Source organism: Sapajus apella, unplaced genomic scaffold, assembly GCF_009761245.1.
Source record: "Sapajus apella isolate SASKATOON/1434 unplaced genomic scaffold, GSC_monkey_1.0 scaffold116, whole genome shotgun sequence".
In the NCBI taxonomy this organism is placed as follows: domain Eukaryota; kingdom Metazoa; phylum Chordata; class Mammalia; order Primates; family Cebidae; genus Sapajus; species Sapajus apella.
Window position 1 is genome coordinate 475,394 of NW_022437056.1, and position 22,499 is coordinate 497,892.

A 22,499-nucleotide genomic window follows, 5' to 3' on the forward strand; every position below is an offset into this window, starting at 1 on the left:
AAATCTCCTGCACCCTGGGAAAATATAAAACCAGACTCGCCAAAGATGCTCAGGAGATTTTCTCAAGAATTCCTACCCTGGAAGAGCACCCTACAACCAGGAAGAGACCCCTGGCTCCCACCCTCTCCCAGGGGAGGGAAGGATCAGTTAGCACATCCAGCATCCCAACTTTTCCAAGCGGACTCCCAGAGGTCTGGCCCCTGACCTGCAGGCATTGGGCCTGCTGGAGTGTGGCCCACTCTGGCTGCCTGAGGGAGAATGAATGCAGTGTGTGTGGGGCGGGTGTGGTGTGTGTGTGGTGTGTCATCTATGGTGTGTGTGTGTGTGAGGTGTGTGGTGTGTGTGTGGGGTATATGTGGGGGGGTGTGTGGGGGGTGTGGGGGGTGCGGGGTATATGTGGGGGGTGTGTGGTGTGTGTGTGGTGTGTGTGTGTGGTGTGTGTGTGGTGCATGTGTGGTGTGGTGTGTGTGTGTAGTGTGGTGCATGTGTGTATGGTGTGGGGTGTGTGGTGTGTGTGTGTGTGGTGTGTGTGTATGGTGTGTGGGGGGGTGTGTGGTGTGGTGTATGTGTGGTGTGTACATGTGGTGTGTGTGTGTAGTGTGGTGTGTGGGGCAGGTGTGTGTGTGTGTGTGATCAGCCCATGTTACCTCCTTGCTTGTGGGGGCCTCTCCCTCACGAGCTGTAAGCCACGCTGCCCGCTACATCCTAGGCCTGGGCCACACGGTCTGCACAGAAGCCCTCGTCGGCACATGTGGAATACTTGGGTGAGGGAGTGCGTGAACAGATGTGTTTTTAACACCCAGCGTCACTCACAATGCATGCTCCATATTAATGTTTGTTGAATGGCCCAATATGACAAGAGGAGTAAAACTGTGTCCCACTAGAAAGTGTAAGATAATGTTGAGATTTCTAATTAATGGTATTCTTGTAGAAAGTGTTACACAATGTTGCTATTTCTCATTAATGGTACGCTCTAACAGATGTCACTGAAATGGGGTCTTCCTTTAAAAACATAGGCATGCTTTACAGCCTGCTGCCTCAAGGTCAGGCGTTATTAAGAGTCTTCGCTTTAACGGTGACAGGTTCATGCCACATAGGGAATATTCTGCCTCGTGCAGCCACGATGCCCAGAGCTGTCCAGGGCTGGAGGCCCGACTCCACAGAGGCCCGGCCAGGCCACCCCAGCATCAGGTCTCAGGCGTGCCCGCCTGTGTTGGCCTCATTCAGGCCCTCCTAAGCAGTGATGAGGTGGCACCAACTACTCCAGGCTGACCTTCTACCAGCCCAGAGACCACCAGGGCAAGAAGGAGGCCCCCTCTCCCCAGGAGTGACAGCTGTTCATTCCTTCCTTCATTCGTTTATTCCCCAGGTGTCTCTTGAGCTCCTCCGTGTGTCAGCTTTGCTCTGGTTGCTCTACAATGTCGTGAGCATGGCAGGCAGTGACCACAGCCCTTGTGCTTCCCACACCCTCGCAGAGGAGGACAGATGATAAGCAGTAAACACGATAGGTGATCAGTAATAAAAAGTCGAGCAAGTAGCATCTTAAAGGTGCCAAGTGCCACAAGGAAGAATTCAACAGAGTGAGGGGGTCTGTAAGGGTAGGGGGCTGGGTCTCAGCTCCGCAGAGCTTGGTTAGAGTGGAGGCTGGGTCTCAGCTCTGCAGAGTCTGGTTAGAGCGGAGGTTGGTCTCAGCTCTGCAGAGTCTGGTTAGAGCAGAGGTTGGGTCTCAGCTCTGCAGACGCCGGTTAGAGCGGAGGTTGGTCTGAGCTCTCCAGAGGCCGGTTAGAGTGGAGGTTGGTCTCAGCTCTGCAGAGGCCGGTTAGAGCGGAGGTTGGGTCTCAGCTCTGCAGAGGCTGGTTGGCATGGAGGCTGGGTCACAGAGGCTGGTTAGCGTGGAAGCTGGGTCTCAGTTCTGCAGAGGCTGGTTAGCAGGGAGGCTGGGTCTCAGCTCTGCAGAGGCCAGTTAGAGTGGAGGTCGGGTCTCAGTTCTGCAGAGGCCTGTTAGTGTGGAACCTAGGTCTCAGTTCTGCAGAGGCCGGATAGAGCAGAGGCTGGGTCTCAGTTCTGCAGAGGCTGGTTAGCATCGAGGCTGGGTCTCAGTTCTGCAGAGGCTGGTTAGTATCGAGGCTGGGTCTCAGTTCTGCAGAGGCCGGTTAGAGTGGAGGCTGGGTCTCAGTTCTGCAGAGGCCAGTTAGAGCGGAGGTTGGGTCTCAGTTCTGCAGAGCCTGGTTAGCATGGAGACTGGGCCTCAATTCTGCAGAGGCTGGTTAGAGCAGAGGTTGGGTCTCAGTTCTGCAGAGGCTGGTTAGTGTGGAGGCTGCATCTCAGTTCTGCAGAGGCTGGCTAGTGTGGAGGCTGGGTCTCAGTTCTGCAGATCTTGGTTGGGAGGGCAAGTTGGTTTCGGTTCCACAGAAGTTGATTAGGAGGTGGAGTCTCAGCTCTGCACAGGTTGGTCAGGGTGGGAGTTAGGGCCTTCATTCTGTTAGATTGTGCATGCAAGTCAGTGACAAGGTTCTCAGGAGTTGCACTGCTTGCGTGTGGTCACACTTCTTCACACTAGCACAAGAGCAGAAACTGCCCCTGGTGTCTCCTCCACTCTGTGACGGGCCCAGCATCCAGCTCACAGTAGCTAGAACAGTCAGCATTTCTTCCTCAGGGCCAGGGCCTGAGGAGAGGTCTACAGGCTTCCAAGCCTGACTGCATCCTCCTCCTGGCTGGAAACTGCTGCTCGATATTTGACCACTTAATATTTGATGAGATTCCACACAAATCATTAAACTCAAGTTGCCTCCGAGTGAGGTGTTTTCTGAGTTCTGCAGCTCCTCCCCCACCTCCCCACATGCCCCCGCCACAGTGTCCACAGCTCTCCTCAGGTCAGGCAGCCTGCGGCCATACATTTCCATTCTGATGCCCCAGACACAGCTGGGATGGAGCAAGTACTTACAGAATCTTAAGTGAACAGCTGCAAAGATGAGTGACCCATCTCGATTTCATGGGCACTCCAGGCCCTGCACACATGCGGCCAGTAGCTACCCAGATTCAGACATCATTTTCCTGGGAGAAACAGTGCTAGGTAACCTGGCTACAAATGCCCTGGCATTTGCTGAAAATATAAATTTGAATCCTATCTCCCAACACCAGGGAGAGAAGTTTTACTAGGGTATTCATTATGATTTGTGGGTAAAATAGACAAAAATTCAGATTCTCTAAACAGTCCCTCAGTGGGGCACCCCATCCCTCCATCCAAATAGATCCATGTTTCCCAAAGTGTGGTCTGCCCCATAGACCACTGGGAATGGAAACACCTGGAATGTTTATTTAAAATGCGGATTTGGGGTTGACTCTGCCTTTCTAAATTCCATCTCTGGGGACGTGATCCAGGAATGTAATGACACGCAAGCACACAGGAGACCGTGATCCAGGAATCTACGTGACATACAAGCACACAGGACATCGTGATCCAGGAATCTATGTGACATACAAGCACACAGGAGACGGTGATCCAGGAATCTACATGACACACAAGCACGCAGCAGAAACCCCTCAGGTTTTCTGTTTATAACTTGAAGGAAGCAGATGATCACAAGACTCTCTTGTGAACATGTGAATCTGGGTATGGAGTGAGAGCAGCTGGTCCTTTGTGCGGCAGCTTTAGAGACTTGCTACATACTTGTGGGCCTAAGAGCCTCTTTAGGATAAATCTTTTCAGTGAGAAATCTAAGACTTTTATGCCCTGCTCCATTTGACGGTCGTCCCATCCAGCAAACATGTGCCCCACTGACATTGCCTTCCATGTTCTAGGGAGAAAACAGAACACACAGCCTTTGCTAACTGTCCAAGCCCGCAGCGCCCATGATGGGCTGAGAACCAAAACCTGCAGCTCTGCACTCTGGAAGTAAACTGTTGACTGGTTTCTGTGTTTGTCTGAATTATCAGTTTACCACGTCATTGTAGTAATCCGTGGCAGATGTTTAAAACACACCATGAAGACAACAGATGCCACATATGGAATTGGAAGGTCTTTAAGCTCAAATCTCAGCTCCGGCTCATGCTGTAGAAGAAACCTGTCACCTGTGAATCAAGACTTTCTCTTCTTGTTAAAGCAAGGTTAATTATATAATACCTTCCTCAGAGAATCATAACTGGCTCCCAATGACAGCCGAGGAGTGGAAGTATTGATGGAAGGTTAATTACTATTAACTCTGCTGCCCCAGAGCTCCCTTGCTGTCCTCCTTCGGGGCCCGAGAGAGAAGACAGAGTGAAGGTACCCGTGGGACCTTGGTTTGTTCTGAACGTTTGTTTCAAGTCTACTTTCTGAGCCTACGTTTCACTTCAGCTAACAGATGACAAAAAGCTAACTAGAGTGCTCTTTGTATGTTGCTTTCCTCCTTCATTGAGATATGATTTAAGTACGTACAATCCATCCACGTGAAGTACAATTCAGTGGTTCTTAGTGCATTTACAGAGTTGTGCGAGCATCACTGAAATCCATTTTAGAACATTTCTTTCACACCAGAAAGCATCCCCATGCCACCGCCATCACTCCCCACTTCCCCTAACTCCCCCAGCCCCTGGCGATCACTCATGCACGTTCTCCTGTCATAGCCATGGAGTCCCACAGCACTGTGTCTTTGTGTCTGGCTTCGTAGCGTCATGTTTTCAAGGTGGATCCACAGTGCAGTGTAGGCCAGAGCTGCAATTCTTTGTATGATGGAATCGTATTCCATTGTACAGATAGACCACGGTTTATTTACCGTTTTGTCACAGATGTACACTTAGGTTGTTTCCTGTTGGGGCTATTATCAATAATTCTGCTATGACCATTTTTTTTTTTCTAAGATGAGGTCTCACCCTGTTGCCCAGGCTGGAGTGCAATGGCACGATCTCCGCTTGCTACAGCCTCTGCCCCCTGAGCTCAAGCGATCCTCCCTCCTCAGCCCCCCAAGTAGCTGGGACCACAGATGCCCACCACCACACCCAGCTACAGTTTTGTACTTTTGGTAGAGGTGGGGTTTCACCATGTTGCCCAGGCTGGTCTCAAACTCCTAAGCTCAAGAGATCCATCCGCCTCAGCCTCCCACAGTGCTGGGATTACAGGCGTGAGCCACCATGCTCGGCCCGGGGACACATGTTTTCATTTCTCCTGGGCATATATCAAGGAGTGGAGTTGCTGGGTCCTTGATAACTCAATGTTTAACCTTTTGAAGAACTCCTAGACTATTTTTCAAATTGGCTGAACTACATATAATATTAAATAATATAAACTTTTTGTGTATTTAACATTATTGTATTATATGTTTTAATATACATATGTTCATATAAAAATTCTCATTTTTAAAAATGTGATTTCTGTTATTTAATCTCTGAAGATCTATAGAGACACAACTTTGTAGCAAGAGCAGATTTTTCATCTGTCTTAAAATTTTTATGTTCATCACTATGGATATATTGACACCCATATCCTGGAAGACAGACAGTTGGAGGTTTCCTTAGTACTCATCATTTCTTTCCTGACTTTTAAGTCGCTCTTCTCTCTCAAAGGGAATCTAATTTCTACTCCTTAGCACAATATTGCTATCTTTTCTTAGAAATACATCTCACAGTTGAACTATAAAGCGATTTGAGAAAAGTAAGATTTTTAGAAAGACATTGGGTCTCTGTAAATATATCCTTTAGAAAATCGACTTCAACTGAAATTTCTGCACTGCACAGCCAGCTCCATGAGGATACGGGTGATGCCGTGATAAATGATGCCCAGAAAGTATCCGATAGATGAGTAACTCATTTTCTAAATTAACATATACTCGGAGAGTATTTTAACCACAGCAGTAAAAGCTCTTTTTAGAGAACCTGTTCTGCCCTGGTTCTGACGGATGGAGGTCTCCATGCTTCTCAGTTCACCTCAACTCTGCATGGACAGTTCACTGACACGGGCCTCCTCTGTGTTCTGTCTTTATGGAAAAATAAATCATAGAGAAAGATTAGCAAATTGATTTTTTTTTAAATAAGCCTCAAATAATGTTGAATGTCAAAGGATTACACTGCTACCTTCCACTCTACTTCGATCAGCAACTCCCAATACAAGTATCAATGATGAGGTCAGACTTTGCGTTCGTGGCCTGACAGGTCTCAGACTTGGCAGTGTTTTCAGTGAAAATGGGCCTCAGGAGGCCTGCAGAAGAGCAAGTAGGGGAGGCCTGGTTCACCGTGAATGTATGCCCTGGCTTCAGCAGTGATGAGTCCTGTAGCCTAGGGGACATGGAGGATCATCACATACTTCTCCTGGGATCCTTCACAAAACCCACCAGTACCTTCAGCAGATGGAGAAACCAACTCTTAATAGGCAGAAAGAAATGGATGGCACAGACCTGGGGTCCCCCGAGCATTTGCAGTCGGGCAAGAGACCAAGTGTGAGGCCTCTGCAGCCAGAGGATGAGTCTCATCTCAGAGCTGCCTCGGTGAAAACGGAATCACCAGCCACATTGGCAGAGACCTCACAGTCAGAGCTGCTGGTACCACAGAGAGGTGGGACGACTGGCGCTGAGGTAGGAATATGGCCACAGACAGCAGGCAGACCAGAGGTGGCTGCTGCCACAGCTGCCATCAGCAGCCTAGACCCCCCTTTGTGTTGCCAGCGTCACCTCCAGTGTGGAGAAAACACATCTTACCAGAAGACCCTGTGCCCATGTGCACTCTGGGGAGTCTAGAAAAGGAGACCTCACAGGCAGAGCCCCTGATGGCACAGCCTCTGCCTCTACAGTGCCAGGTTCCCCAAACCAACCAACAGCTGCAGCAGCAGAACTGAGATGCAGGTTGGCCGAACCATGGACAGACGCTCACGGACAGATAGAACAACGGACAGACAGAACCACGGACAGACGCTCACAGACAGAACCACGGACAGAGAGAACCACGGACAGATGCTCACGGACAGAGGGAACAACGGACACACAGAACCACGGACAGATGCTCACAGACAGACAGAACAACGGACAGACGCTCACGGACAGACGGAACAACGGACAGACGCTGACGGACAGACGGAACAACGGACAGACAGAACCACGGACAGACGCTCACGGACAGACGGAACAACGGACAGACAGAACCACGGACAGACGCTCACAGACAGACAGAACCACGGACAGACGCTCACGGACAGACGGAACAACAGACAGTAGTTCTGCTTTAGCTCTTTGAGGATTTGCCACTCTGCTTTCCACAACCGTTGAACACACATTAGCAGTGTACGAGTGTTCCCTTTTCTTCACAGCCTCACAGCGACACGAATTTTTTAATGTAATAAGGGGGGGTTCTGGCTCTGCCATAGTAACTTGGATTGAACAGATGCTCATACAGAAGACAGCTGCGAACTCTGGAACACACACACATGTACACACACACAAAATAGAACAGAAACATTTCTGTGTCATTCTAGAAAATTTTTCACTTTTTAAAAAAATTTTCTAAGCTACAAAGTCTATATAGCAAAATTTGTTTTCGTTTCTGACAACCGGAATGCCATGGGAATTACCACCTGGAGGGACAATCAAAGGGGCTGAAAGTCAACTTCAAAATGGCCGGGGACGTCCGGGGAGGATTTTCAGGGGTAGAGCCAGGCAGATTTTGTGGGGAAGGCTGTGCTGGGGGCTTCACCATCTGTCATGTGGCAGAGCGGCCAGAGGGTGCATCCCCCAGTCTTGATGGGCCCCGCTGACCCCAGTCCTTGTTCTTGAGTTTTGGTCTGTGGCTGTGGAAGATAGCTGGCGTTCTGGGACTCTGTATGATAAAATGCTAAGCCCTTATAATATTTTTTAAAAGCCTCTTAAGCCAAATGAGGCTGGGGTTTTGTTTGTTGTTTTTTAACTATTAAAAAGTCTGTGGTCTCAAAGGATGGGATCTTTTGGGCTCCATGTTCCTGTGACTCAGCAGCTGTGACCTTGGGATTTTAAGCATGAACCCCGAGCCAGGCTGCATGGACTCAGAAGGGAGCGCCACCCCCACCCCGCCTGAGCCTGAGCATGTGGCCTGGCAGCAATGCACATCTCATGCCACATTCGTAGGAGGAGGGTTGGGAGGGGGCCTGGTTTATAGGACTAATGTAAAAATTAAATGGGTTAGGACAGTGCAAAACACGTATTGGCATCTCTGCTGTAACCATGCATAGAAAATGTTAGCTATTGTGAGTCTGTGTTTTAAAAAACTATTAGCTTTCTTCAGTGGTAACATTTATGTGTCATACTCTATTTTGAAACAAAGAGAATAATTGATAGAATACGTATTTGAAACACAGACTCACAAAATACACGGATCCACCTGTGAGGGCCGTCCAGCGACCACCGCCGGGGTCACGAGCCGTGGCTCTGAGGTGCTCACTTCATTCACGCACCAGGCACTGGTTAGAAACTGGACACCAGATCCAGAGGACGAGAATCCTTCTTTTAGGTTTTCTCTGTCTAGAAGGCAACCTCAATTTGAGAATGTTAAAATGCAAACGGTGGTATTAATCAGAAGGGACAGCTGTTACATTGGAAGAAAATTGGTAACCGGTAGAAACTGAAGCTAAGTTGGATCTTTGGTTGCCAAACATCTGCAAGGTTCTTCCGTGCTCTTAACATTTCACAAAATGGCAAGGAGGAAGACCAGAGAACATTGATTTTTTAAGGGAGTTTGGAAGAAAACGACCACTGTGATAATAAAATGGATTTCACTCAGCTTCCTCCTATTATCTTTGCTGATATTGCATAACCTGGACAACTTTGCATAAGATAAAACTGAAAGTGAGCCTTGTATTTTTCTCTGTTATTTTTTAAAAATATGTAAAGTTGCCAGAGAGCTAATAATTTTTATGAGGCTCTCAGTCTTCTGGCTTCAGTTCAGGAGCTGAGCTTGCTATTGTGCTGTATGAGTTACTAGAGCTTCCAGCACTCTTTATTTTTTAATATGGAATGATCCTAATTTCACTACCTGGCCATAAAATCTCAGGTTTCAAAGGCAATTTTGTAAATAGCCTCCCCTATTACTTTTGATGAAATTCACATTCGTAAATGTGAATCTCAGAATATTTGCATAAGGCAAAGTTATCCATCAAAAGACACAGACATTGAGCTGGAAGTGTGACAACAGCCTCTCAGTGTGGGTGAACGGTCGTTCCCATCCCTGGGATGCTCCCGCCTCTGGGTGCTCACAGAATGCCTTTTCTCCTTTCTTCTTTCCTGTAGCCAGAGCTACCTGCAAGCTGCAAGCGACGTGCCTGTCGGCCACAGCCTGGACCCCGCCGCGAGCTACAACTCCCCGAAATTCCGCTCCCGGAACCAGAGCTACATGAGGGCCGTCAGCACGCTGAGCCAGGCCAGCTGCGTGAGCCAGGTCGGGGTCCCTTCGCCCTTTCTCCCTGGGGTCCAGTCTCCCCGGCCAGCTGGCCTCGCGAGGCCCTGGCTGCACAGGCGGTGACGGCACTGCCTGCCCGGTCGGCAGCGCGCGTGCGAGACCACGGCGCAGGGGGTTCCACCTGGAATCAGCTCTGGCTGATTAAGCACGCGTGAACTTACTCTTTTCGACACTTGTCATTCTATATCCTTTTCGCATTGTTGATTTTTTTCTGAGGAAGCAGTGACAGAAAGGCTGGTGGCTTTCTTCCTTCTCCCAGGATATTTTTACACTAAAAAGGGGCCAGGGAAAGGCTCTGGCAGTGTGGCTTTCAGCTACGTCCCCCGAATTGCGCCTCAGAATGTCCTGTAAGGGGACTGCCTGGTGTCACTCACAGAGACCTGCCGGTCGGGCTCACTCCAGGACAGGACTTATTTCAGGACAGACACAACGGCCATGAGAAGGGTCCCTGGGCACCACGGGAGGGGTGGTGTGAAAATCAGGTCCCTGAGACATGGGGGCTGTGAAAGGGAGGCCCCCTGCTCCCCCACTCATGGTGGACAGGGCTGAGAACACACAGTGACAAAATGGGCAGGTGTCATTGATTCTAATCATCCTATATTATACAGCAAAGAAGAATGGGTATTTTATAATTTTAATTAAACACATTGCTTACTAATTTAAATGCCTTTGAAAACAGTACTTGAGCTGACCTTGAGTTTGTACACCTAACGTTTTCTCTGACTTGGTGTGGAGTAGGGTTTAAGAGCCCGCGATTTCCACGCCCTCCTGCGATGCAGTTAGTGACAAAGTAATTGCGCAGGGAATTTTGGATGTTATTAGGTAAAGAGTGCAGAATATACTGAGCACTCAAAAATGATAGCCCTTATTATCACCGTGATAACAGTAAGTAGCCGTGTGTGACTCTGGGCAGGCCCCCTAGCTGCAGAGGGACCATGCTGTGAGCTCTGGGTAGCACGCCCGGGATTCGTGAGCCCGTCTTTCTTCTGCCGCAGACTTTACATGCCTTATGAGATAGTCTATTCATTTTGCAGTTTTCTTTTCTCATCAGAAAGTTGTACTCTGAACTTTTTCCACTGAACTATTAAGGTTTTCCCTATTCCACACCTCAAGAAGGATTCCACCTCTTTTATCTACTCAGTTACTACCTTTCTTCCAGAAGTGGGGTTAAGTTCTCATCTTCAGCAGGATCTGCACTGACTTTTCCCTATTGACAAGGCAAGGCCATCCCTGGCCCTGCACTCCAGTCCTGGGCAAACAGGAATGGTAGTCATCCAGCCCCTGCGCCCAGCCAGACCCCCACAAACAATAACAACTGATCCTCAGCAACTAGATAATTATAATTATTTAATAACTGAGGAAACATTCTATTTCAGCATAAAGTCCAAGGTGATTCTGGGAGACACTAAGTAACTAAACAGAGTAACAGAAAGTCAGTGACACGTCGTAACGACTTTTCCCGACGCAGGGATGAGGGTACAGCAGACTTCCGTATTTTAAAGCTATCACCTTTCACCTTCCCTTACAGTCGATGTAACCTAGTTTACCAAAATACAGCTTTTAAGCAGGTATAACCCAGCAAAAGGTTTGAACAGAAGTGCAAAGTTATCTCTTCAGAGATAGGGACATGCATCTCTAGTGCTTTCCACAAACAAGTTTCAGTTAAATGGATTTCACGCCTCTTTAAATGCTCTTATGAAACCGTAAGAGGCTTTCCGTGGCTGTCATTTTGTGGGTCAATGTAAGCTAAATACACTAGTTCTCTCGTGCTCCTGCTTTCAATGAACCCAAGACGGTGTCTACAAAAATAAGTCAGTAAAAATAACATTTTCTCGCATCTTTTTCTGTCTGAAAGGATTCATCATTGGAAACAATGGTTAAGCAGACAGGTTGGGGGTTGGGAGTTTATTTAACGACTTGGAAATTTAGAATTCTAAGTCATTCCCATTGCAGAGTTCTGTGGCATGACTTTAACTTGAACTCAGTATTGAATTATTTAAAAATATATACTGTTATTTAAAATAATCCTAGAACGCTGGTGGTAGGTGGGACTATATCACACCCAGAAACACACTTCCACGATTGTCCAGCCCTAGGCCACGAAACCCAACAATTCAGGAAGGAGGGGGCAGTTGCCGTGGACCAGGGTGGGACGTGTGGAATCACTAACACGTCGGACTCGGGAGAGACGTGAATTTGATGACAAACCAAAGTTTGTTCAGTTTACTGTTAAAAGTTTGCCCTTTTTCTTTAACACTCAATTTGTTTCTCAAGCACAAAAAGGGAATTTAAAATCTAACCAAAGTCTTGTGAGAGATGCTTATGTCTACGCCATTTCCTGACTGCAAGCTCAGTAGCTGGGCTCTGCTTGGGCGTCCTGCAGCTCATGAACTCATGAGAGGAGGTCCGCGTGTCCCCAAGAGTCTCGGCAGGAGGTCCAGGTGTCCCCCAGAGTCTCGGCGGGAGGTCCGTGTGTCCCCAAGAGTCTCAGCAGGAGGTCCAGGTGTCCCCCAGAGTCTCGGCGGGAGGTCCAGGTGTCCCCCAGAGTCTCGGCGGGAGGTCCAGGTGTCCCCCCAGAGTCTCGGCGGGAGGTCCGTGTGTCCCCCAGAGTCTCGGCGGGAGGTCCGTGTGTCCCCCAGAGTCTCAGCCAGGAGGTCTGAGTGTCTGTCCCCCCAACCTCCAGAGAGTCTAGTGGGAGGTCTGGGTGTCATGAGAGTCTCAGCCAGGAGGTTCAGGTGTCCGCCCCTCCCCACCACCTCCAGAGTCTCGGCAGGAAGTCTGTGTGTCCCGAGAGTTTTGGGAGGCCTGAGTGAACGATCATTTTAATTCCCTGCTGGACCAACTTCAGATGCTCCTCGCTCTTTATTTGTTTGGGGGAGGAGGGGTCCCCTTCATGTCTGGAACCTCATTGACAAGCCTTTGTAGCTGGAAGCATAGCCAAGGTCCTGCTGAGATGTTGGCTTCTGTTTTTGAAATGCACACACCAGGTTAATGGGTTCTCTTCTTCAGGAGCGAGGGCAGCAGGGCCGGGCTTGCAGAAGGGTGTCCACTGAGGCGTACGCGGGCCTTACACAGATCTGACCTCACGCTGTCTACAATAGATCTTTGACATGAATGACGCAATCTAAGGCTTTTCTGTAAAATTCTACTTCAGTGAAAACTTAGATTGGAAGAAATTCATGGTCCAGGAAAATGTCCTATTTCCAAGTCAGTTTGCGTGTTTCCAAGCACTTTGCTGGGTTCCTGAGGCCGCCTCACTAGCTGTGTCCTGGTTGTGCCTCCCTGAGTTTGTCTGTCTCTGTCCAGTGTCAGGAATCCTCAGACCTTTCCGGAAAAGGCCATTCCGCCAGTGTTGTGCCAACTCTTTCTCCAGCCCAGTGTTGGTCTGTCTCCCTGCAGGTGGCTTCAGGCTCCACTGCCCTTCGCTCACCCTCTGTCTCTCCAGGGCCAGTGCTGACTTAGGCTCACTCAGACTTTTTGAGGAGAGGGGCCATCCTTCCAGCACATAGGTAACCTTAGGGCAAAACCAGAGAGATCCACGGTTCTGAACTTGGAGACCACAACGGTTGTGAGACGGAGAACCTGATTCTTTGACCTTGCCTTTTACTCTGCTGACAACTAGAGGAAAAGACTAATCCGGTGTTAAAACAGTGTATTTTTAAAATGTATCTGCCAACATAATCCAGGGGTTTCAGGAAGTTGTTGGTGCTTTGGGCTCTCACACATCCCTGGGAGAACCAAGAAGAGAGATAATCTGAATGGGAGTGGTGAGGGGAGAAAGAGAGAGGGGAAAAGGAAGGAAGGGAGGGAAGGAGGGAGGGAAGGAGGGAGGGAAAGGCACACAGAGAAACAGAGAGAGGAGGGAGGGAGGAAGCAAAATAGCATCTGGTTTCTAAGGAAAACTGAGCAAAGTCAGATAAGTGAGTGAGTGCTGACAGCTTGTAGCTAGGTCCCTGATGTGAATGTGTCCAGCATGGTGGGAACCCAGCATCTCCCCAGCCGCATATGGGGACCATCCTGGAGAATGTGACCACCCAGCTGAGGTCTGCAGCTGTGGAGAGCAAAGGGAATGGAAGTGGGGAGAGATTATGGCAGAGAGAGGGATCAGCTGTTCATCCTCAGAAGCAAAAGAGACGGAGGGTGGTTTGGGGGATGGCGTGACTTTCTGCCACTTGTGTGGCTCCCGTTCGGGAAAGGGGTGCAGAATCTGTCTGGTGGGGATTGGTGGCCGGACCCCAGAGGGCCGTGCTGAGGAATCTGTGCTCAGCTGCAACACTGTCCTAGTGAAAACATCAAACTGTGGAATGGTGCTAGACTGAGAGAGAGATACACAGTCATAGGCAGCTGTGAGGATGTGGCGGGGTGGAGGACAGGGAGAGAAGAAGGCCAAAGCACAAAGGAGAAACTGAGGCCCGAGAGCAGCAGGTGGGCTTGAAGGGTGAATACAGATGCCTGGGACCTGGGGGAGGTCCAGGCGGATTCCCGGGTTTCCAGCCAAGGTCTCTGCAGCAGGAGGGGTGGGATGAGGAGATGACCCACAGGTGGAAGGAGGCTGTGTCTGCACCGTGGGGGCTGCTCCTGCCCCTTCCCCAAGCCCTGATGCTTCCGGAGAGGCTGGCCCTTGTTCACAGGTGTCACGAACAAGCATCCCAATTGCACATGCATGTTGACATGTGTGAGATGTGCCCTGGGGGAGACCCACAGGCTATGATGAGAACTGGAGGAGAGGGGTCAATGGTCACGGTCCCAGTCACCTGGTTTCCCTCCGTGCTGCGCCACGGCCTGTGTCTCTGAGGACTGTGTAATCAGCCTGTGTTCAGCTTTCCATTCTGAAAATCCTCATTCCTTCCACCTGGTCTCTGCAACACCGTTTCAGTCCAATATTCTACTTTGTTGGGTTTCCATTTAAAACCTCCCCATTTGGGCCAGGTGCAGTGGCTCATGCTTGAAATCCCAGCACTTCGGGAGGCCGAGGCGGGTGGATTACCTGAGGCCCGGGTTCAAGACCAGCCTGGCCAATATGGCGAAAGCCTGTCTCTACCAAAAATACAAAAATTAGCCAGGCATGGTTATTAGCCAGGCGTGGTGGCTAATTATGGGCTCCTGTAATCGCAGCTACTCAGGAGGCTGAGGCGGGAGAATTGCTTGAACCTGGGAGATGGAGGTAGCAGTGAGCTGAGATCATGCCCCTGCACTCCAGCCTGGGCAACAAGGCAAGACTCCATCTCAAAACAAACAAACAAAACCAAAATATCTAGATTTGGCTCATGGGAATGCAACAGCATGGCCACCAGGAGACCCACAGGCCACGCATTGCCTCCTGGTCAACCACCATAAGCCACGGTGGTGACTCACCCGGCAGCCACGCCAGCGTGGGCACATCCACTGAGATCCCCACCACTCAAGCCAGGATGAGTTTTCTTCAAATGCAGTTGAAACATTTAGGGCCCCAGGGTGACTCCATACCTGGAAATGAAGCATAGGCTGGATAATAAGTGCTTTATCTGCTGAACTATCCCATGAAGTGAGTATACTAATACCCTAACCTAAAGAAGAAGAAAGAAAAGGCTGGAATTTAGGTAACGCAACACACTTCATGTGGACAAAAACACCAATACAGCCATTTCTTTCTCACCTGGTCTCAGATGTGTGCTGCAGTAATGGTGAGAAGGAGCTGGGTTCAGAAGCCAGATTTGTGATTGGTTGCTGTGGCAATGGGTAGGAGCAGGCGCCCCGTTCTGAAAAAGAACTGAGGAGTGTATGCACTTCATGTGCTTTCCCTGACACGGCCTCAGCACCTGGAGTACCTTGAAAGGTGAGACCGGCATGTGGGGAGAGAGAAGGAAGAAATCGATTCTGAACACTTATTTGTACCAGCTACTTTGCTAATCTTTTACAAGTTCTGCCTCTCTTAAACGTTGTAATAACTGTCAGCCATACCTTGAAGGTTCACCCGGTGGGTCCCCAGAACTTCATCAACACTTGGAATTGGCTGTTTGCCTAAGTGTTTCGTAAGGAATAACCCAATGATCCATTTCCCAAGCTCAGCCAATGTCCACGCTGATTTCAAGTTAGCTCTGCTGAAATACGAGGCCGTGAAGGGGTGCCATGCAGTGCGTGCACCCTCCTGGCTCTCTCTAACGCGGCAGTAGTGACCCTGCAGGGCCGGGCATCACGTGTGCTGTTGATGATTGCAGGTGAGCGAGGCGGAGGTCAACGGGCAGTTCGAATCCGTATGCGAGTCCGTCTTCAGCGAAGTCGAATCTCAGGCCATGGACGCCCTAGACCTCCCAGGATGTTTCCGAACAAGGAGTCACAGCTACCTTCGAGCCATTCAAGCCGGCTACTCCCAAGATGACGAATGTATCCCCATGATGACACCGTCCGACATCACCTCCACCATCAGGTCAACAGCAGGTAAGAAGAGAACGCCACTTTCAGCCTTCCCGCAGGGACTCTGCAGCTGCACCTCCCTTTATCCTAGAAGGAGCGGGTGCCCGTGGCACCACAGGTACGGTGTGCTCTCCTGACATAAGTAACGTTCCTCGATTGCATTTGTCACACTGTTGCATTCGCAAGCGTGCTTTGTCTCTTAGAAATAACCTTTCCTTTTCTTAGAGTGAAATCTACTAATTATCAAGCTTCCTGAAAATGATCAAGTATAACTTTTAGAAAGTTTTATAGATTAGAAAAAAAAAAATAGAAGTGCTAACATTTGGAAGGTGATCAAGTTTGATGAGCGGCGGTCACTCCCAGGCTTCCCGTAGCCACGTCAGGCCGGTCTCTTGTTCAGTAAGTAGATCTGCAAACATGACTCACTGCCCCTGAGCAGGTCCATCATTAACACAGATGCACTAACCATCTTAGACCTCTGAACACTCGGCGTCGCAATGTCCTATCATTCTCATGGAAAACCATACCCACCTCTTTGAAAATTTACCATCCAACCTAAATATCACTGCCTAATATTTTAGCGCCAAATATGTTATTATTTCTATAACACGATGAATATACATGGCCTGGAGAAACCCATAAAACACAGCAAGCAATAAAAGCTCTCCCGTGGCACACAGCGGCCAAGGAGAGGAGCCATAAAATAACACAGTGATAGGGAGTGAGGTGTTCTGAATACCAGAGGGTCTGGAGTGCTGTGCAGTATCTTAGGAATTTAAGGGACAGCTCTGTGGGGAAATAGAACACAGTTATGTTCATAATAAATCACATCAGCAACAGCAGACACAACAGGAGAGAAGCAAAGAGAAATGCAGGCAGGACTGTGTGAGACCTATGAATAGGTCTTGGTTTGTTTCAGTGCTAAGGTGAACAGGAATTCCAGGAGATTGCACTTTGCAGAATTACAAATTGCAGAATCGCACCTCTGTATACAATCAGTACCATCCCTGTGCCTTGTGGAGAATATTGCGTCGCAGTGTCTGTGGATGGAAGAGAAAGAACTGTATTCAAACTGCGTGCCGTCCCGTCCCCACTGTAAGCCCTTGTGCTTGTTCTCTTTGCTGACTCTCAGCCTCTGCGGTATTCAAAAGAAGTTGTAGCCGTGGATAATTTATTCACACAAGCTTAAAGATTATTTTTCAAAGAAAGCTGTGGGTTCTCGGTGTGCTTTTTATGCGGCGGAGCTTGCTTCAACGCTGAGCCATGGGCTTGGGGAGAAAGGCAGCAGGTCTGGCGTCTCGCAGGGCTTGGTGTGCGAGGGAGGGCGGTGCCCAGGGCCTGCCCGAGGGAAACCCACAGGCCTGACAGCACAGCTCCGAGGCGCAGGCACCGGGCGGCTTTGGGCGGCGGGCATAGCTTCCTGTTGTCCTCTGATGTGGACTTCTCTGCTCACCCCTGCCCCACCATGAGACGTGGGCCAGTTCTCACATGCTCTGCCCTGATGTGAACAGAAAAAATTAGAATCAGGGAAGTCATGAGATTTACAATTATTGCATTGAAAAACAACACTCCAAGAGATCGTTACTCACTTCTTCTCCAGGATTTGTTTACTGTCTCGTAGGAGCAAGTAAACAATTAAGCACTTGGACGGTCTTCAGAACTGCTTTGAAACAATGATTACCTCGTAGAAAACGACTTTATTGCTTTAGGGCTGTCTTTATAGTGAGAATGAAAATAAAACAGATTTTACAGAGATAAGAAACAGCTCTGAGCTCAGACTAAAATTTTAATTTATATGGATGCAATTTTTACCATGTATATTTTGTATTCCAAAAATGCACACACCAAATAAATCACACAGAAAAAAAGATTCTATTCAGAGTTTCTACTGGATCTTTGCCTAGTTTTGAGTCAGAATTTCCTCTAAGTGATGCAGGGGACTGTCCGAGTTATGGGAGAGTCTGAGAATCCAGTGAATAAAGAAATGAAAGGCACTAAGGGAGATACGTAGCACTGTAGGGTTACAAGGTACCCTGTGAGGAAATGCACGTACAGATTAATCATTAACCTCTCCTGTTTCGCATTTTACCCTAAGTACTGTATATTAAATATTTAAATCTTCATTTACTAAATAAAATTTAGATGACATACAATATAGTCTATTCAATAAGATTATAAATAAATGAAAAATCCCTGTGTGGGAAAACAAAATATGGAGGAGAACTATCAAAATGTGTAGGACACAAGTGTCTAGATACTTGTGATAGCTAAATCTCAGCTTTGATCCAAAGCTTCCCGTCAATAAGTCAAGTGGACTTCAAATTGTTTCTACTTAAATACTTCTTACTTTTATATGTAAATACTTGGAAATTAGTATACTAACACGTTCAATAGCTGTCCTTCACTGATACATGTATATGTGTGTATATGTGTGCCTGTCTTATACGTATAGGGAGAGAGGTTATTTTGACAGATTGACTTTCTTTTATGATCTTCTTTCTAAAACTAGCTCCTGAAAATAATTCCAAAGAGTTATTTTTGAAAACATTCCAAAGTGAGTACTTTGAAGAATAAGATTTATTTAAACATGTTACTTTATGCAGGCTCAAAAGATAAAAGTTGGTGTTATTATTAGATTGTTTCACCTTGTTTAAATACAAATGTATAATATTCACATAATAAATTAAATATTGAATATATGCATGAAAGATGTATTGAGAATTTAAAAATACATATTAGACCATCTGTTTTTTTTAACTTTTGGATTTTTTAATTTTAAGTTCTGGGGTACATATGCAGATCTTGCAAGATTGTTACATAAGTACACACATGCCATGCATGGCGGTTTGCTGCATCCATCCCCTCATCACCTACATTAGGTATTTGGCAAAGACTTGACCAACGCAAATGCCCATCAAGGATAGACTCGATAAAGACCATCTGTTTTAGACATAGACAGGACGATGTTCCCGGAGGATGCTTGTTGGTTTGGGGCTACCGAGTTCACCTGCTTTTTCACTCAACCTTTAAAGGCAGCTGGTGATTCAGCTGAATAGAGCCTTTTAATCTACTCGCCGGCCAACTCAAGAACAGGATAAACATTCCCACACGCATCAATGTTCCCTCGTCCCCCGTTTCTCTCATTTTGGAAAACACTGCATATTGATTAGTGTCCTCTCCTTAAATGAAGTGGTTTTGAAAACATCTAACTTTCATTTCACACATGGCTTCTTTCTCATCTGTGAAATGATTTATCGGATTGCTTTACTTGCCCAAGTACGCCTCTCACCCAATTTTTCCAGGGAGGGAATATTATTGATATTGTGAAGGAAAATAATATAAAATTAGATTATAATGGTTTTTCTCTGGGTCAGAAATTTTCTCGACATATGATACAACTGATTCTAGAAGTCATTAAGACAAAGGGAAAATCTATAGCACGGCAGAGGAAACAGCCACAGACCATTTTTTTTATTTATATTTCTATAGCAATCTGTCTCCCAAGGGCGCATAGTAATCCCATTTCCAAGATAGGTACTTGCCAACGTATAGGAGAAAAAGTATCTCTATATTGCGGTACCTTGAATATTAGAGGCAGGGTAACTATTTTTCAATACTATGTTTTTTTGTTGCTGTTTTAAAAGTTTACTTCTTTGCTGACCTTCCTCTGTTTGAACAAATATGACTATGTATTTAATCCTTCCAATTTTAACCTTCTACAATAAAAGACAGTGTTTTACTTCATTTTACCTTTTCGGGAAGAACATATTTTCAGGTGTACGAGCCTGGGGAAGCCTCAACCTTCTGGTCCAGCGCCTGGTACTGTTGAGTGACTGTGTAACTGAGATGCACGTTTGCATGACGAGATGTTGAACATACGTCAAAACTTTAATTTGAAAAAGTAGAGAATTTAAAAGAAAAGAAACTGAAAATGGATGTCAGCTGGGCTATTCACAAAATGTTTTGGCCAATAAAGATTATTTGAAATCATAAAATACCACAGGGCACGTGCAGGCGTGTCGGGCCACACAGATGCCACTTGGTAGGCCCGGCCGATGGCTGCCAAGGCACCCCAGTGGGGAGAGCCCGTCTGGCTCAGGATGTCTCAGCAGACGTGCTGCTCGGGGACCAGCCTTTCCAGGCCCACGTGCCTCTGACAGGCCCCTTGCCCTCCTCTCCTCCCTTCCCAGATGGCTGGCAAGGAGGCCCTGCCGCCAGCCTCCCCGCGGAGTTCAAATAAGACGCACTCTATGGCGAAAGGCTTTGGGAAGGACTTTTAGCTCTTTACTGGAAGAATGAGCAGCTGGACATTCTGTAAAAGCCACAAAATCTGAAAACCAGAAGATTCCCCCAAACACGCCTTTTCCATGGGTTTGTCAGTCAAACACCAGGGCTCCACAGGTAGGCCAGGCTCCGGCATGGACATGGTTGCTCGGGGCACGTGACCTGTAGGGCTCCACAGGTAGGCCAGGCTCCGGCTCGGGCAGGCTTGCTCGGGGCATGTGACCTGTAGGGCTCCACAGGTAGGCCAGGCTCCGGCTCGGGCAGGCTTGCTCGGGGCACGTGACCTGTAGGGCTCCACAGGTAGGCCAGGCTCCGGCTCGGGCAGGCTTGCTCGGGGCATGTGACCTGTAGGGCTCCACAGGTAGGCCAGGCTCCAGCACGGACGTCGTTGCTCGGGGCACTCTGACTTGTAGCCTCAGATCATAACTTTCTGACAGTCAACAGCTTGCACTGCCAGGACCACGTGAACATCCCACAAGGTGATGAAAAGCCGCATTTCAGTAAACAAAGGAGCAGAGGACATGAATGAAAAACGTCACACGTGATCCCTTTCTGTTTTAGAAACATAAGAAATGAACTAGAATAAAGAACAATCATCTATAGGCCAATTGAAGATTCTAAATAAAAGATCAAATTACATTTCTGTCGTGAGCATTTATTAAGTGTTTGCTGTGTGCCAGCCGCTGCGCCAGGTGCTCTCTGAACACAGAAGCACTGAAGTCTGGCCCCAACGGCCTGAAGTCTGGAAACAGCTGCTCGTCAGCTGTGGCATGCCCGCTGGGGACTGTGAAATGTGTGCAGACCGATCTGGAATCCCAGGGGCAAGCCAGCAGAGCAGCAGCGTGCAGCGTCCGGACGCGGTCCACCTACAGGAAGAGCTGGGCTGAGACTTCAGGACTGAGCAGGACCAACCGGATAGAGGGAGGTGCAAATGTTCCGTAAACCTCAACCCTCAGCTCTCACTAGGTTTTGGTAAATAGTGACGTCATAACAAACGTTCTGAAAACCTCAGCCCTCAGCCACAGTGCCCTGAGTGGTCATCTCAGCCCCAGGATTCACAGGCAGAGCGCCCCGCCTGGACGGAGAGGCTGAAAGGCAGGAAACACGGGGGACGTGAGGTCAGGGGGACGCCCAGGCTGCACCTGCAGGACTTGCGCTTGAGGGATTGGGAGGTCACTGGAGGACGCTCAGCAGGAGAGGGGCTGTGGCTGAATTGTGTTCCCTGGACTTGGTACTGAACCCTAATCCCAGGACCTGAGAATGTGCCTGCATTTGCAGACATACCCTTCGAAGCGGTGACCGAGGTAGAATGAGGTCACCGGGGGCCCAGATCCAGTCTGACCGGTGTCCTTATAAGAAGAGGAGAGGACGACACACGTGCACAGAGCACAAGCCCGTGAGGACACGGGGAGAAGACGGCGTCCGCACGCCCAGGAGAGGCCTCAGGAGGCTGCAGTTTTGCTGGCACCTTGGTCTGGAACTCACAGCCTCCACGACAGGAGAGAATCAACATTGCTCTGTTATGGCAGAGCAGGAGAACTCACACAGGGGCCGGAGTCATGCCAAAATGAAGACCCGTGACCCTGCCGTGCTGCAGAAGAGCACGGAGGAGACAGCTCCTCCAGCAGCACAGGTGAGAAGGGACACGCGCAGGTGTGGAGCGGCTTTGGGAGGGAGCCAGTGGAGCTGGATGGAGAGCCCGGCCGCCCCCTCCAGCTGCCGCCTCTCAGCCGCTGATCCTCTCCGCAGCTGAAGCCAACAGGGCCCAGCTCTGACACGCCGAGTAGTCGAGACGTGTTGAGCTGAAGGTCCCACGGACTCGCCAACCCAATTGTCAGGAAGAAGCATGGAGGTCTAGGCTGGCGGTGCGGTGCGGTGCAGACCACGGAGCCACAGAGCCACCCCCAAACAGGAGGAAGTAGAAAGAGAAGCCCCGAGCCCTCAGCACCGGCGTTGTGGGGAGAAGCTTCCGGAAGGAGCACTGGAAAGGTGGGAGCCAGGAGGGATGGGACGGCCGCGGGCGGGAGTTCATCGGTGCTCAGCTCACCGCTGGGGGTACAGGGGCTGCCCTTGGGTTTTGGCACCATGGGCAGAGTCCTGGAAGGCCACCGCGAGGCCCAAATTGTGCAGCCACTCTGTGGAGCAGCAGGGGTCCTGTGGCACTCCCACCCCGAGTAAGCCCAGGCTCCTGCGTCCATGAGCCCTGCACAAATTCAGCACAGCGGAGACCCCTGTGGTCCCCTAGAGACCATGCTGGACTGAGGAACCCCAGGAAGCAGGTGTGTCTGTCTCATAATTTCGGCTGTAAAGTGGTCACAACCCTGTGGTCTACAGCAGCACAGAGAACTCGCTGGCCCTCACCCGTGTCGGGCGCCGCCTCACACTCACACACACAGAACCCGCTGGTGCCGCCTCACACACACACTCACAGA

At 49.0% G+C, this 22,499-nt stretch overlaps 1 protein-coding gene across 3 annotated transcripts in view; it reads left to right on the forward strand.

The window, feature by feature from the left end:
• Nucleotides 1-22,499, forward strand: part of DLGAP2 (DLG associated protein 2) — a 533,037-nt gene that overhangs the window by 425,209 nt on the left and 85,329 nt on the right. For all 3 annotated transcript variants that reach the window (XR_004263468.1, XM_032260285.1, XM_032260286.1), the window contains exons 6-7: nucleotides 9,222-9,369; nucleotides 15,588-15,807. Coding sequence is in view for 2 of the 3 variants with exons in the window: in XM_032260285.1 (XP_032116176.1) it covers nucleotides 9,222-9,369; nucleotides 15,588-15,807 (368 nt within the window). In the remaining variant the exon portion in view is untranslated. The remainder of the gene's footprint in view (nucleotides 1-9,221; nucleotides 9,370-15,587; nucleotides 15,808-22,499) is intronic.